General features: G+C 32.9%; 1 protein-coding gene across 2 annotated transcripts; it reads right to left on the bottom strand.

The window, feature by feature from the left end:
* Window positions 1-4,370: 4,370 nt before the first annotated feature.
* On the bottom strand, window positions 4,371-9,148 carry LOC107631840 (putative WRKY transcription factor 57). 2 transcript variants are annotated; one of them, XM_088509773.1, is made up of 4 exons: window positions 8,670-9,148; window positions 6,700-6,840; window positions 5,003-5,444; window positions 4,371-4,892 (listed from the first exon to the last, which is right to left on the bottom strand). In XM_088509773.1, the coding sequence occupies exons 1-3, from the start codon at window positions 8,921-8,923 to the stop codon at window positions 5,021-5,023; spliced, it is 819 nt and encodes a 272-aa protein (XP_088365899.1). In that variant the 5' UTR covers window positions 8,924-9,148; the 3' UTR covers window positions 4,371-4,892; window positions 5,003-5,020. The 2 variants fall into 2 exon arrangements, with proteins under 2 accessions (XP_088365899.1, XP_016190896.1); XM_016335410.3 differs by lacking the exon at window positions 4,371-4,892 and having other exon boundaries at window positions 4,900-5,444.
* Between the last annotated feature and the right edge of the window lie 8,183 nt (window positions 9,149-17,331).

The raw sequence follows: 17,331 nt of genomic DNA, 5'->3' as shown, positions 1-17,331 counted from the left end.
ATCACTTAAAAAATTTGAAATTTCATATACATTTGACATTTACAACTAAAGGGTCATTATAATCTTCCTGGTAGGTGCAGTTGGTTGAGACTTATTTCATCTAAACCTTCTCTAAATTCTTCATTGTTGTTGATATTTTGTGGTTGTGGTTGTCGTAATTCTGCTAAGAGGGCCTCTCCTGAATTATTACGTTTTTGCTTCATGAAAAAATTTGCTAAAAAAACTAACAAATATATAACACAAAAATGAAGAAAGAAAAAGTTGGTATTTTAAGTTTGGAGTAGGAGTGGCAAGCGGAGAAGCCCGCCCCATCCCGCCCCGCCTAGTAAGGCGGTCCTAAAATCCCATCCCATCCTGCCTAACTGCAGGCTGGTTGGCTAAGCCCGCAAATTTTTTTTTTTACTATTAATTATTAAATAATATATATAATTTTATAATTATTTTAATAAATTTATAATTTCTAAAAGTATAAAAAATTATAATTTTTATATTCACAAATATTAAAGTATTTGTAATTATAAATATCTAATAAACATAATTATAAACTAAGTTTTCATTCAAAATATAATTATAAATATTGTCTCTAAAACAAAATAAATATAATCTAAAACACAATTATAAATATTGTCTTTAAAACAAAATAAATATAATTTAAAACATTTAATTTTGATCTTCATTCTCTTGTAAGTTGGGTTTGGGGAAGTTAGGTTTTGACAAAAAAATTACAAAAATATCCCCTTGCAAAAGAAAAAAACTAATCCCGGCGAAAAATCCGTCCTGACCCGCCAAAGCCCGCTGTTTAAGCAGTCTGGGTTAGATGGGTTTTTACTATTTAGCGATTCTAATTTTTCGCCCCGACTCGCATTTTTTGACGGGTTACGCGGGCCGATCCAGCGAAATTAGGCCCGTTTGCCACCCCTAGTTTAGAGAATACTAGATCATGATAAAGCTCGTATAGTGTGGTTAAAGAAAGTGCGTGCTGCAAAAAATAGGGCTCATATATAAATAAAGACTAATTTTTTGACTTATTCTCATTTTTTAAAATTCATTAAATGATAAAATAATTTATTTTTAGTAAAAGATTTACTAAAAGCTTTTTTCTACTTAAAAGTTATTGAATTTTTTATTATTTATCCAAATTATATTATTTTAACTAAATAAAATTTATCTTTATAGTTAACTTAAATATTAGAATATTTTTTTATTTTTTTATTTTTTTAATTTTTATTTTTTTATATTTTTTAATTTAATTTCATAAATTTATGTTAATATCAGAATATATAAAAAAATAATATTATAAATTAATAAATTTATTTAAAAAATAAATTTATTCAAGAATCATGACATGTGAGTGTGAGACTAATGAGTACACAGAGAAAATAGAATTAGAAGGGTATAAATTTTGAATTTAAATACTACAAAAATATTATTTATAGTAAAAGGTCAAATTTTAGTCACTGTAACAATATTTTATGATAAATAGAAGACACAACTAATTTATTCTTATCACGATTTAATATTTATAGTTAAAATTTAGTGATTAAACCTCATTTTTGTAGTAGTAAAATGTGCATGCATGCATACATGATGCATAAACATCCATCGCTGCGAATTAATATTACGAATACTTGTCAGCAAACTATGACGAACTGAAACTGAAATGTATGAATAAAGACGAATGAATGAAGTACAAAAACGATGGAGATTTCTCGTCATGACGAAGATTCATCATGAGCTAATTAATATTATAAACCAACAATAAAATTGTTAAAAGCGATGTAGCATAAAACCTAACGAACACATATGTTATATGTATGTGTAACGAGGCTAGGTAGCTGTCTTATCAAATTATTCAGAGGAAGGTAGCACTTCAAATCATAATTATTTATGGTTCAGATTAGGCCTAAGTCTATCTATCTTTAATCCACATGTTAGGTGTATTTTAAAATAGGTTTAATTATTTTATTAATTTTTATGATTTTATAATTAAGTATTTTTTATGTCAAAAATATTTAAATTAATAAAATATTTTTTTCAAAAAAATATATGATCAAATATTTAATTAGATTTTTAATTGTGTGTATCTTTAATTTGTTAAAAAATATTATGTTAATTCTAACATTTTTTACAATGATAAGAACCTAATTACAAAATTAAAAGTAGTGTAGAGATTCAATTGAAAACGAAAAGAGTATAAAGATCTAATTATAAATCCGGTGAAATTATAAGGATTAGCAGATTAATTAACCTTTAAAATAGTTATTAAAATTAATTATAAGTATAAAATAGGGCAATTTACATAAATAAATTGTTTGTCCTTCAAATTTACGCAATTGTATTGTTTCAAAAATGAAGACGCAAATACATTATTTCATATATCTATAGAAACCGCTACTGCCAGTAGCGGTCCGCTATAGCCAGCAGCAGCGGTTTACACGCAAATGGGGGAACACAGAAACCGCTAGAAGCTATCGCAGTTTCTGTTTGTTGATGTTTGGCCATAAACCGCTACTGGCAGTAGCGGTTTATGTGTATTGGGACATGTGCGTAAACCGCTAGAGGCAGCAGCGGTTTACGTTGATTAGAAAAAATATTTGTTTATGCTATATTAAGTTACAAAAAGATTGAGAGAAAGAAAAATGGAGTATATATTTTTTGCAATCATATGATTTATATGGATAAAAAATGAAGTAATTTTTAAAGAAAAAGTGTATGCTTTAATAAATTTTTTACTAAAAATAAATTATTTTATCATTCATGAGTTTTAGAAGGGATGAAGATAAAAAAAATTAGTCTTAGTTTATATATTTTAGTATTCTGTGAGTACTCACTCTTTGATTTGCTATTTAATCTCATTTTAATAATAAATACAAATAAAAAATTATTACATGCATATTTATATTTTTTATTTTATTCATCAAAATTATGATGCTATCACTATTATTTATCCAAGAGTGAGTACTCACAGAGTACTAAAATATATAAACTAAGACTAAATTTTTTTTTATCTTCATCCCTTCTAAAACTCATAAATGATAAAATAATTTATTTTTAGTAAAAAATTCACTAAAGCATACACTTTTTTTTAAAAAATTACTTCATTTTTTATCCATATAAATCATATGATTGCAAAAAATATATACTCCGTTTTTCTTTCTCTCAATCTTTTTGTAACTTAATATAGCATAAACAAACATTTTTTTTAATCAACGTAAACCGGCTGCTGCATCTAGCGGTTTACGCACATGTCCCAATACACATAAACCGCTACTGCCAGTAGCGATTTATGGCCAAGCATCAACAAACAGAAACCGCGACAGCCTCTAGCGGTTTCTGTGTTCCCCATTCGCGTGTAAACCGCTGCTGGTTATAGCGGATTACGTGTTTTGATAAACCGCTACTGACAGTAGCAGTTTCTATAGATATATGAAACAATGTATTTGCGTCTTCATTTTTGAAACAATGCAATTGCGTAAATTTGAGGGACAAACAATTTATTTATGTAAATTGCCCTATAAAATATACATTAAAATATAAAATATATAAAAAAAAGTTAAATTATATATATATGAATGACTAATTTTTAGCATGTACATAATTTTTATTTTTAATATTGTGGCAACTTGACCATGTATTATAACTAAAAAAAATTATGTGCACATTAAAAATTGGTTATCAAATTAATTATTATATATTTATTTTTAAATGTATATATAATTTAACTTAATTTTAATATATATATTTCATGTTTTTATTGGTGACTAATTTTTTGTATACATTTAATATGGTTTGTATAATAATAATAATAATAATAATAATAATAATAATAATAATAATAATAATAATAATAATAATAATAATAATAATAATAATAATAATCTATCACTCTTAACTTTGATCATTAACATATAGTAATGGTGCATGCACGTTAATCGTATTTTCATGAGTAAACTCGGCTAGGTAAAATTTACTCTGAAAAAAACTGAGATAGCTAAAAAAGAATGAACAGTGAATACACAGAGTTTAATTTTTTGGGTCATGCATGACTTTTATTGGTCTGTTAGACTGTTACTTACTTGAAGGGAAACCATACATCTAACCATATAACTCATTCTTGGATCATGACTTTTATGGTAGCATGTCATTTAATGTATTTTCTCTTTGAAAGGGACTAGTCTTTTATATTTTTAATTTGTAATGTAAAAAGCAATTATAAGCACTCCATCTCGGTTCATATTATTTCTCATGTAAAAGATTTTATTTTGAATGCATATATATAAATTAGGCGTCTTAAAAATATAGGAATACTTTTCAATAGAATATCTTCATAAAGATTTTACATCCATTAAATAACAATAATTCCAATTAACTTCGATCTAATACAATGATAGAACTATATATTGGTCAAATGAATGCAGGTTTTGTTGTAAACGATCACTTAAAACACACGCTACTTGGCATCAAATCATACTTTCGGCTAAGATGTTTTAAGTGAATGGGTGGTTAGCATCATGAAGTGGGTTCCAGTCAAGATAAGGTTGCTAGGCCAATCGCTTAGATTAGATATTAAAAGAGCGCTAATTATGTCTTCAATAATCTCAATAATATAATTAATCACCCCAATAATTAAGATTGAACTACCATCAATTATATGGTGCCTATCCAAGTATCCCCATATATATAACATATTATGAAAGCCTTTATTACCATCATTATTTGGAATATATTGGTCTTTTGTCTAATATATATATATATAATCTATATATATATCTACCATTATCTACTTATAAAGTTTAGAGATTCTACTTACTTTCTCTTCAAGTTGCATTGAAATCTTAAAGCCATGTTGTCGATCTCCCGAAATTAAACCCACCTATCCGGCCCCCAACTAGCTAGTAATAACAACTAACACGCACAATTAAAAATTGTAAAATATAGATAATGTGAAATATATACTCTATAGGATATATAATAATGTATATATAATATAATATATAAATACCATTCTATATTAGCCTCCTCATCCGTTACGCATTTGCCTAGGCAGAAGAATATCTCCAAGTAGTCCATCATCTGTGGGTAGCTCTTCTGGGGTTGATGAATCTGCCAATGTAATGCTGCGTCTTCCATTGTAATTATCATTATTGTGTGATTGACAATAAGGATCATCAGAAACACTACTACTAATAAGTGTGTTTTCTTCAGGTAATTGATCAATTGGATAATAGAAGTGTGACATATTTCCAAGAGAAAATTGAGTTGCAAATGTGGATTTTTGATTACTACTAAGCATGCCACTTAGTTGTCGGTGGTGGTGGAATGTCCCTACGGAGTGGTGGCAGTGTTGGCCTTCATATGTGGTTATCACAATAGTTGGGTCCTCCGAGGAGCGTTCCACCCTTTTCTTCACACTGCAGTTGTTGTTTGTGCAACGATAGTAGCTCCTGTATAGGATAGTTGTTCATCTTCAAGTACATTGTTTATCACATTAACATGATCAAATTATGCTACTGATTTTGCTTTTAATTTGATTGCAAACAAATACGTGTTTATATATATGCTTTATATGTATTATAGATAAATTGACTTGCTGCATGTTGGTGATAACTATATATGGAAGGAGAACTGCTAGGGAGCAGCTCACTACTCACTCATGTGGCAGTTAGTAACCGTCATAGGAAGTTATTATAGACGGTTAGGAGTTTGTTACTGATCTAACCAATATATAAACGAATTAACACAACTTAAATGTTGAGGACTGAGGAGAGTTAGAAAGAATCTTTTATGAAATTAATAAGTGTCATGTCCATAATTTTAATTTATATGACCTTCAGATAGAGCATTTTGTTTATCACTTCATTTACAGATGGAAGATTAAAAGATAAATAAAGTTAAAAATCAAGACACATGATATGGGGCTAGTTAAAAATAAACCTTACTTGCAAGGCAATTTTAAAAGTGATGCAGGACGGGACAATGGATTTAAGATGTAACCGCCGTACTATGGTATTCATACTTAGCTTCTAAAATATAAATAATATATTTGTCTTTTCTTTTCCCCCCACCCTATTATTACATATTCGATATTATATGACAGATACCACCTTTCGATTTATTGTTTTATGTTTGTTCTTCTTACACTTGCTTCACTTGATTATTGTCATCATGTTGTATATGTTGTAATTAATATGGTAATGACTTTGTATTATACAACATTGGTCATATACTCGTATGATTATTGTATAATGTAACAGTTAATTTTGTGATATAATTTTCAAAAGAATTTCTTAGCCTATTTAATTGGGAAAAAGTTTAAAACGGATATATAGATGATTAGGATAGTGCATGCTCTAAAGTTTCTTTGCAGTAGGTGAGGTGTGTTGTATTAATATGGTTCCTTCTAAAGGTTGTATTAGTAAGGGTTTTAGACTTACCCATCCTCGTGCTTGACTACTATTGATGATATAGCTTTACAAAATATAAGAATATATAAAAAGCATGTTTAGATTAGGTTAGCTTTAGAAAAGTTTGATTTTCTTTCAAATCGGAAGAAGTCTTTTCATCATAACAACTTTTGAACAAAAAATATATTAAGCATGGTTCAGTACTTGTTTTTCAAACAAAAGATTTGGAGTTATTCAAAACTTTATCCTCGTGTGAATAATAAATTAAAAACAAAAAATGAATGTTCATACAAACCTGGGGAATGGACTATTTTTAACTGCCTTCTGGCCGTACTTTCGCCATCTGTAGCCATCTTCAAGATGATCGGTTTCACTCTTAGTCATAAAAGCAAACCGTGGCTGCTTCATTCGTTTCTGCTTCTTCTTACTTCTACTCCTGTAAATTAAATTAAAGCTAAGTAGCCATAAATTAACCACCATGCACCCCACAAACATATATATACAAGGGAACAGGTGAACGGCCAAAATGATTAATTGAAGTACAAATAACCATATATATGATTAGGGAAGTTATGAGGAACCAATGGAATATTTGTACAATGTGTACAATAGAGGTTTATGGAGTATTAGAGATATAATTATTAGTGTTACCTTTTTCCATCAGCTGAAACTTTTGGGATGAGTGGTATCATGATATGGTATTAGAGCGCTAGATCCGAAAAGTTAAGAGTTCGATCTTTGATAAACCCCAAAATCAGTTTAAGCTTTTGGAAAGGTGTTTATTATCCCTAGTACGTCGATGGTTATTCTAGATAGTACGGGACATATGATTATTCAATGTTGGAAGTTCCGGTGACGATAGTTAATTATCATCATCCTTTATTTATTTTTTTCTTTATGATATCTTTAAATGCTTCGATGGAGTTAGCGTCACTTCAAAAACTCCCAAATCAGTAGCAATGCACCAAAACATGACTCGAGTGAAGAAATTAAATGTGACCAAAATCTTTCAGTTATAAATTAATGATTTCACGCTAATTCCACCACAATAAACCTGACGTTCAGGTTAAAATCATACCAATAAAATTAAAATTTCTGTTTGTATAAAATTAAAGTAGCCTGCACGGAAAGGCCAGAATATTCAAATGTATATGTAAAAGCTATAAACCGTGTGTATTGCATTATTTAGGGCCGAAAGACACATAATATAATAAAATAATAACCAATAAATTGTGATTTGTGTCCATGGCAGCCATTATGGCATTATCTACTTATTATATATTGGTGCCATCTATAAAATAAGAAGCATGTAAAATATGGACCACAAAAAAGGAAAAAGTAGAAGTAGAGACCCCCCTTATAACTATGGACACAAGCAAGCATTATTTATTTGGTGCAAATTAACATCATGTACAGAATATAGCACACATAGCATAGCATAGCATATCTTATATATACCTAGCTAGAAACTCGTCCATTCATGCAATCATGCACATACATACAAATTATAAACAAATAATGATGCAATGCAACTACTTGGAATTAATCTGAACAATTATATATACAGTGCAAAACTAGTTAGCTAGCACAACAGCATCAGGAGTGAAAGGAGGCCCAATAATGAATTAATGATTAACTAAGCTGCGCTGTTAATAATTAAAAATGGAATAATAATAATAATAATCTATCATAAATTGTGAAATCACTAAATCAGCAAAGTTAATAATGTATAAAAGCATGAAGTGGAGTGGTGGATGGCTAGCCGTCAAGTACGGCACTCCCGCCGCAATAATCGCGGTGCCCGTGATTTTGAGGACGTCATCATACCAAAAAGCATCGTCCCTTTTTCTTTTTCATTTTCTTGCTTTCATTTGAAGCCAACAACAATTTCAAATAATGATAATAAAAATAACAGTCGATCTACTTTCAAATTCAATCAGTAATACTCTTAATTATTTATATGAAGTATATATGAAAACATAAAATATATTAAAAAATATAAATAACATTTTTATAAAATGAATAATTCGGAACAAAAATCAAAATCAGTATGAGCAGTCAGTGAACTACTAGAGCGGGTGGCTAGAACATGTATTTGTACGGACGGTGGCTGCACTGCTTCCGAAAAAACAAAACTAATTAATTAGATTCCGATTTGGTTAGTTAGTTATGTGTGCATAGCATTTTTCGCTTGCGTTTAGACCCCTAAATTTTAGGTTAATTACAACTTAACCTCAGTGAAGAAAGGAATTAAAGGCGACTTACGGTGGTTTCTCTTTGTCGAGCTGTTTCCCGTCGGAGGCGATCGAACTCTCCGGCGGATCCTCAGCTGAGCTTGAAGACGGCGATTGATTATTGTTGTTGCTGTTGTTCTCCGGCGGCAGACACATGGTGTCGCCTTCTTCTCCTCCGATCCAGTCAAAGTCGGCGAGCATGTTGGTGCTGTCGGTGACGGCGGAGAAAAAATAAGAGGCGTCGGATTGTTCCGGTGGCGGCGGAGGCTTTTGGCAGGGTTCCATGCGTAAAGTAATACTGGTCCGTACGTGTGGTGTTGCTATGTATGTAGAAGAGAGAGAGAGAGAGAGGAGAGAGAAAATTAGGGTTTTGGTTGCGATTGGTGAGGGAGCAATGAGGAGGATGGGAGGGTGTATTTTAAAGAAGGTTTTGAAAGCTTTGTCTCCTTAATTAGTACAGAGGCCAAACATAAAGGAGAAGAGTTATCTCTCATATGACTCTTGATCCATGAGATAAGATGTTAGCTAGGCTTTTAAGACAACAATATCTAATTTGTTTTTAGTGTATGTATATATTCATTAATTAATCACTGATTATTTTAGGGTCATAGATGATTAAAAACGAAACTCTTTCCCCGAAATTAAAAAACTTAATTACACACTAGTCATTAGTCAATTGTATTGTAGTGTTAAAGTGGATAGAAGATGCACGACGCCAATATATATGGCTTAGACAAATGAAGAAAAGAATATAAATATATATTATAATTTTATATTCAGCAAAACTATTTAGCCAAGAAAATTTGTTGTTATGTGCCCTTTAATTGAAATTATGTCATATTTAATGGCTATATACCTGTTTAAATTAGTTAACGATGTTCAAATTTTCTAAGAATTAATTGGCAATAATAATATCTAACCATGATATATATTTTTATGTGGATAAAATATTTTTTATTTTAAAATTAAATTTAAAAAGAAAGACTTGTATAGTTGTATTATATGAGTAATAAAATCAAATGTTAAAAATTATAAATCAAACGTGTGAAAGTTTGTAAGCTAATGAAATCAAAGACAAGAGAACCGTATAATTTAGATTATTTAATTTGTTCCTATGTTGTCTGTATTAATTAGAATCACTAATTTGTTATTTCAAAAATATTGCATGCATATTTAACAATAAATCATTAAATTAGTTATTATATATTATTTTAATATATTTTTAATAAATATTCTATATTTTATATAAATAATTAATTAATAATTAATTTGTTATGTACTTAAAAGTTGTTTTAAAATTAGCGCTATACTCTCACCGGCCGCTTAGCGGGCTAATGTCCGATGAAGCGTCTTACTAATTCTCATTTCTATATTATTATTATTATCTATACAGTAATTATTATTATCCATTGACTCTAGTAGAATTCCTAATTTTAATCTCAATTTTACTCTCATTTATAATAAAAATAAAACCACGATTTTTTTATTTTCTCTCTTACATTTTTTAGCCGCACTGTTTAGTATCATTTCTAACTATCTCAATTTCTCCGTCACTCGGTCATTATATGATTTGTTTATTATACTCGAATTTCCGATGTTTAAATTTTAGAATGATTGGATAATAAAATAAAATATTTAAAATGTAAGAAAAATAAACATTCAAAAATTAAAAAAAATCTAAAATTATTAAAAAAAAACATCTAAAACCTAAAAAAAAATATCTAAGACTTATAAAAAAGACACATCTAAAACTGTGAAAAAAAAACATCTAATACCTAAAAAAAGAAGAACGTGGATGAAAAAGAGGAAACGCCAAGGATTAGAAAGCGTAGTAGCAAGAGGAGTTGTATGCGAAAAACGCGGCAGCGTGACAAGGGGAATTAGAGGAGAATGTTGCGGCGTCACAACGAAAGGACTTGGATGCGGAGGGTGTGGCGGTGGGGCAAGAGAAGTTGAAGGAAGAGGACGCAGCGTCGTGACAAGAGGAGTTCGATGAGAAAGGGCGTGGCGAGACAAGTTAGTGGGAGACGTCGCGGCGTGAGAAGTTGGAAAGGGAGAGTACACGTTTTTTTTTTTATCGCAAATCTAGTTTTTTTTTTAATTATATTTTTGAAAAAGTTAAGTATATACTTTATCTACAATAATATATTCACGATCGGAGCTTAATGTTGAACAAAGAAACAATGCCCCCAAATTAAAAATTTTAATGTATAAAGATTACTAACTTTTATATTAACCCTCCTTTAATTTTAATTTTTTTTAATTATATTTTTATATTGGTCCATCTTAAGAATTATGCTAACTCTGTCCTAAATATAGTAATTATCTTATTACTTTTTTTTTCTTTTAAAACAAAGATAGAGAGAGAGAGAGAGTATTATTATGTAGATATAACTAAAATATTAATGTGTCTATTAATTTATTATTATTTTTATTAAATAATAATAATAAATGTAAGATTAGTTAACCTAATAAGTATTTTTATTTTGAACTAATAATTTTGAGTCTAAATATTATAAATAATAAAAGTATTTATAGTATTTTAATATAGTACTTAGAGGGGGTGGTGGACTGCGGATTGGTCCAACCAGCTATTACATATAGACATGGTCACTTATATTATGAACTTATTATTGGTCCATCCTGTAATAATTAATTAACTACTATACATCCCCGCCATGCACATGCATGATACATGCACAATAATAATCCTTCATTTCGTGGAACTTTTCTGTCCTCCCATATTAACTTCAACTTTATCCTTCGCCGACATAAATTAACAATATATAAGTTTGGATCCGTAATATATCATGGTATGTACAACAATATATTTATGCTTTGCTTATATTCATGTGCAATTGTAAGTTTAGGGTGTTCAGAAGAGAGTGATTATGATGAGTATATGCATTAAATGATTATTTAAATAGGAAAAACGTGATCACGTCGATGTATGGTTCTTCACTTCTTCCATAACCTTTTAACACAAATTTTTTCCGGGTTAGTTGAAATAAAGTTGCTTAATTTTAAAGTAATATTAGAAATTTTAAATGTATTTAGAGTGTTATTTATTTTAACTTGTTTGTCTGCAATACATCCACCGTCGAATATGATAATTTATTTCTCGTTGAATTATAAATCCCTAGATAAGTGAGACATTAGTCATGACTTAAATCCTAGTTCTTATATAAATTAAAGTCCTAATAAATCAAGGTACATTATTTGATTTGAACTTAACAGTATTGACAGTTGACAACATTTAGTGGTTATTAATTGATTAATTAAATCCATTTACCACTACCACAATATGATGCATGCTTCCATATGGGTGGTCCAATTCATTCTTGTCACACTTACGGATGATACATTATTATGGATGATGACACATTAGGGCAACAGCCATGGACGTGGGCCAACATCAACTTGTTCATATCTATCAACTTGTTTGTAATCTTAGCTTAACGGAAGCATTCATTATCTTAGCTAAAAATTTTGGTAACTATATTTTTACTGGATTGTTTTAATTTATAGATATAATATTAAATACTTGAGTCACTTAACCTCTAAGTTTGATAATAAATAGTTAGAGTAATTTAAGTTAGGAGCTGATATGTGCCTGATCAGTTAGTCATGTTGATAATTATATTAGATGACACCTCAGCAAATTGGTTACTAGTTTGTTAGAAGGGTGCTGATCTAATGCAGCTAAGGTGTAGTGTAGGTGTTGTATATATATGTATTTGCAACTCACCTGTAAAGTGTGATTCACCATTTTATGCTATTAGGTATTTTGCAATTGTGCCTTTCTCTCTGGTTTTCTCTCACAGAAAGTGCAGCTACTCACACTTGCAACACCTTCAACATGGTGCGGTGAGCGTGGAGTGTGGCAAGCACTGAGATTCAGATTGAGGAAGGTGCAGCCTAATCTGAAATCTTGCCAATTTTGCAAGAGCTCAGTTATGCGAATGGTGATCCAAATTCCTTTCTTCTCGATCCAGATTCTGTATCTCGTTCCAAACTGAAATTTCTTTGAGTTCCTTTTCAATTCAGCGTGTGATTCATCTAATTTCAATTTGAGTTTAATCCGTTGAATTTCTTTCTTTCTCCATCTAATTTCTCAAGTCAAATTCATTCTCTCTTTCTGTCTTTCTTCTCTTCCTACAAACTTATACGATAGAGCTTGATGAGAGTGCGCCGCCTCACACTCTCTGTAACTGTGAGAAGGTGACTCCGATCAACGAGATTGTAGGAAGAAGGTTAATCACTGAGGCTTCTGTCAATCGACGTTGCTGGAAGGTGCGATGGAAGGTGTAAATGCAGAAGCGTTCATGAATTTTCTGAATCAGCTCACAACATTTCAAGCGAGCATTAGCAAGAAGAGTACCAAACCGAATCAGGATCCAGAGAGCATCTATTACCTTCATCCCTCTGAGAGCACTGGTATTCCTCTTACTACTGTTATTCTCGATGGTAAAAACTATGGTGATTGGAGTAGATCTGTGCTGTGGGGACTGAAAGGGAAGAACAAGATGAAATTTATTGATGGTAGTTTGCCTAAGCCTAATAAAGATGATGAAACCTTTGAGGCATGGGATAGGTGTAACACTTACGTCGTAGCTTGGATAAACCTTTCCCTTAGTCCAGACATAGCTAGAAGTGTTGTTTGGAACAATGTGGCCAGCAATCTGTGGAGTGAATTGAAGCACCGATACTATCAAGGAGACAGATTTAGGGTGGCAGAGTTGCAAGAAGAGTTGTTTGCTATCAAGCAAGGGGACCTAGATGTAACTAAGTATTTCACAAAGTTGAAATCCATTTGGGAAGATCTTGACAGTTTTAGAGCTATACCCGATTGCGAATGTTCAAACAAGTGTAATTGTGGCTTAAGTGTGATGCGACAATATCGAGTAGAGGATCATGTAACACGATTCTTGAGAGGGCTGAATGAGCAATACTCCACCGTTAGATCTCAAATCATGTTGTTGGATCCTCTCCCTGATGTAACCACTGTGTTGTCCATGTTGACACAGCAGGAACGACAATTTCAGAATCCAGATGCCGCTTCAGACATCAAAATTGCATATGCTGCCATTCCCTCGAACACTGCAGGATCCTTTCAAGGCAGAGGGAGAGGGAGGGGCAGAGGTGGACGATCCCAAGGTGGTAGAAGTCAGGGAGGGAAAGGCAGACCACAATGCTCCTATTGCGGAAAGCTTGGCCACAGTGTTGACGTATGTTATAAGAAACACGGATTGCCACCACATTTAAGAGGTAAAAATGCTGCAGATGAAAATGGAAGCTTTGCAGCAGCAATGAACACTGAGAGTGAATCAAGAAAACTCAGTGAGCACGACAATTCATCGCGTTCCTCCCATTTAGAGAGAGTTGGAAGTGACACACTGGAGTTCACCCTTGAGCAAAAGCAAGCATTGCTCACTCTTCTCAACAAGATTCATGGAGAGCAGCCTCATAGCATCAACGTGACAGCATCAAAGGTTTCACCCGAGTTGCCTCATCAAGGTAATTCGGTGCATACACCAATCCTTCATCTAGGAAAGTTGGTAACAGTCATGCATTTTAAAACAAGCATTAATGCATTGAATATTTCTTCAAACAAGTTCTCATCCTGGGTAATCGATACTGGTGCAACTGACCATGTATCCCATTGCCTTAATGATTTTTTCACATATAAAGAAATAGCTCCTGTGATAATTAAATTGCCCAATGGGGCTTGGACTACAAGTAGAATCATGGGAACTATTGTTTTCTCAAACAAACTGTTACTGCACAATGCCCTTTACATCCCATCTTTCAATTTCAAGCTCATTTCTGTTTCAAAACTCACCTCTGCATTGCATTGCCAAATGAACTTTACTGACATAAGGTGTGAGATACAGGATCGGAGCTCGATGAGGATGATTGGAGCAGCTAGAGAAAATGGTGGTCTCTACATATTAAATAAAGAGGCTTTAAAACTCCCCAAGCCAAGTACACACGTATGTTCGGTTGTAAGCAATAATCACAGGCAAGATCGCTGCATTTGGCACTACAGGTTGGGTCACTTGCCAAATGATAGACTAATAAAGATGAAGAGAGACTTCTCCTTCATCTCATTTGATAAGGCAGCAGCACCATGTGATGCTTGCCATCTAGCTAAACAGAAAAGACATCCTTTTCCTGTAAGTAGTTCTGACCCAACTCAATTGTTTGAGCTTGTACACATAGACATTTGGGGGCCACTTAGAGTGCCATCCACCAGTGGACATCGTTACTTTCTAACCATTGTAGAAAATAAATCAAGATATACTTGGGTGTACTTGATGAAATTGAAGTCTGAAGTATGCAATTTAGTTCAACATTTCATCACTTTCATACAAACTCAATTCAACAAATCTATCAAAATCATTCGGACTGACAATGGTCCAGAATTTCTCATGGAATCTTTTTTTGCTAAAACTGGAATTTTGCATCAAACTTCCTGTGTTGAGACTCCTCAACAAAATGGGATAGTAGAACGAAAACACCAACATATTCTTAACATCACCAGAGCTATACTATTTCAATCTCAAGTCCCACATTGTTTTTGGAATTTTGCTGTTAAGCATGCTGTTTTCTTAATGAATAGGATTTCTTCTACTTTTCTCAAGGACAAGTCTCCTTTTCAAATATTGCATCAATCTCTCCCTGATCTAATGACCCTAAAGGTCTTTGGTTGCTTGGCCTATGCCAGCACCATCAATGCTCACAGGTCCAAGCTGGATCCTCGAGCCAGGAAATGTGCTTTCCTTGGATTTAGGGAGGGGACAAAAGGATATGTTTTAATTGACTTAAAATCCAAAGAAATTTTTGTTTCTAGAAATGTGGAATTTTACGAAAACCATTTTCCTTTTGCACAAGATAAAAACAATCATGCATCAACATTAGAATTAGAAATAAATAAAACCATTGCACCACCTGCACTAAGACCTGAAACATTGGAATTGGACCATGGCCCTTCTTCCTACAAGCACACGAGTGACTCATCGAGAGTCACTGAAGGTGACTCAACAAATCAAAGGGAAAATACCCAAGAACTAGCCAGGGAAAACTCACAACTAAGATACTCTGAACATAATGTACAAAGGAAATCCACAAGGGAGAGAAAGCCACCAGCTTATCTAAAGGATTTTGTTTGTATGAGCACCACCATTGACAAAGCTAATCCAAATCAAACCATCAACGATAAAGTCAGGTATCCAATGTCAAACTTTGTGTCTTATGAATCTCTTTCTGCATTACATAAAGCATATTCACTTGCACTAACCAATGATATCGAGCCAAAGTGTTATGAGGAGGCGGTGTTACAACCCTGTTGGCAAGATGCGATCAATGCTGAGCTTAAGGCTCTTAAAATGAACAAAACGTGGAGGCTTACAACTCTGCCTCATGGGAAGAAAGCGATTGGAAGTAAGTGGGTCTTCAAGATAAAACACAACCCGGACGGTTCGATAGAAAGGTACAAGGCACGGTTAGTAGCAAAAGGGTACACACAGGTGGCCGGTATTGATTATCTAGACACATTTAGCCCAGTGGTAAAACTGAAAACACTAAGGATTGTGCTAGCCTTGGCTGCCATGAAAGGTTGGATGCTTAAACAAGTTGATGTAAATACTGCATTCTTGCATGGCGTACTCAAGGAGGAGGTTTACATGAGGCCACCACAAGGTTTGGAAATTGAAGATGGGAAGGTGTGTAAGCTGGAAAAATCGCTGTATGGACTCAAGCAGGCTAGTCGGCAATGGAACCACATGCTACATTCTGTCTTGGTAGAAGCTGGATACACCAGGTCAGCATCAGACCATTGCTTGTTCACGAAAGGGACAGAATCTGGTTTTACAGCACTGCTGGTCTATGTGGATGACTTAGTGATAGCTGGAAATGATGAAAAGGAAATCGATCGAATTAAGAGGATCTTGGATGAGAAATTCAAGATCAAGGACATAGGAGATTTGAAGTTCTTTCTAGGGATGGAAGTTGCAAGATCAAAGAAAGGTATTGCTCTCTATCAAAGAAAGTATGTGATGGACTTGTTAAAAGACACAAGATTTGAAGGTTGCAAACCAATAAGAACACCATTGGATTATATCGTGAAGCTGTCCAGAGAAAGAGGAGAACCACTGAAGGATCATTCAGCTTATAGGAAGCTAGTTGGGAGGCTCTTGTACTTAGCTAACACCAGACCTGATATAAGTTACGCAGTTGGAAAGCTCAGTCAGTTTTTGGACTGCCCAACCACACAGCACATGCAGGCAGCACATCATGTGCTCAGGTACTTAAAAGGAGCCCCAGCAGCAGGGTTGTTTTTCACATCAGAACCAGATTTCAATCTGACTGGGTTCTCAGATTCGGACTGGGCAGCATGCCCAGACACTAGGAAATCAATTTCAGCCTATTGTTTCTACCTGGGAAACTCACTCATAACATGGAAGAGTAAAAAGCAATTGACAGTGGCTTCATCATCCTCCGAGGCAGAGTATCGAGCATTAGCGAGTGCGACTAGAGAGGCACAATGGATTAGTTACATCTTGAAGGATCTGCATATCCCTCTTACCAAGGCTATCAACATCTTCTGTGATAGTCAGTCAGCAATATACATAGCATCTAACCCTGTGTTCCATGAGAGGACGAAACACATAGAGGTGGATTGTCATGTGGTG

Source organism: Arachis ipaensis, chromosome B3 (assembly GCF_059453495.1).
Source record: "Arachis ipaensis isolate K30076 ecotype BB chromosome B3, ASM5945349v1, whole genome shotgun sequence".
Classification (NCBI taxonomy): domain Eukaryota; kingdom Viridiplantae; phylum Streptophyta; class Magnoliopsida; order Fabales; family Fabaceae; genus Arachis; species Arachis ipaensis.
Note: the sequence above shows the minus strand (reverse complement) of the source record. Positions and strands in the feature narration are given on the sequence as shown.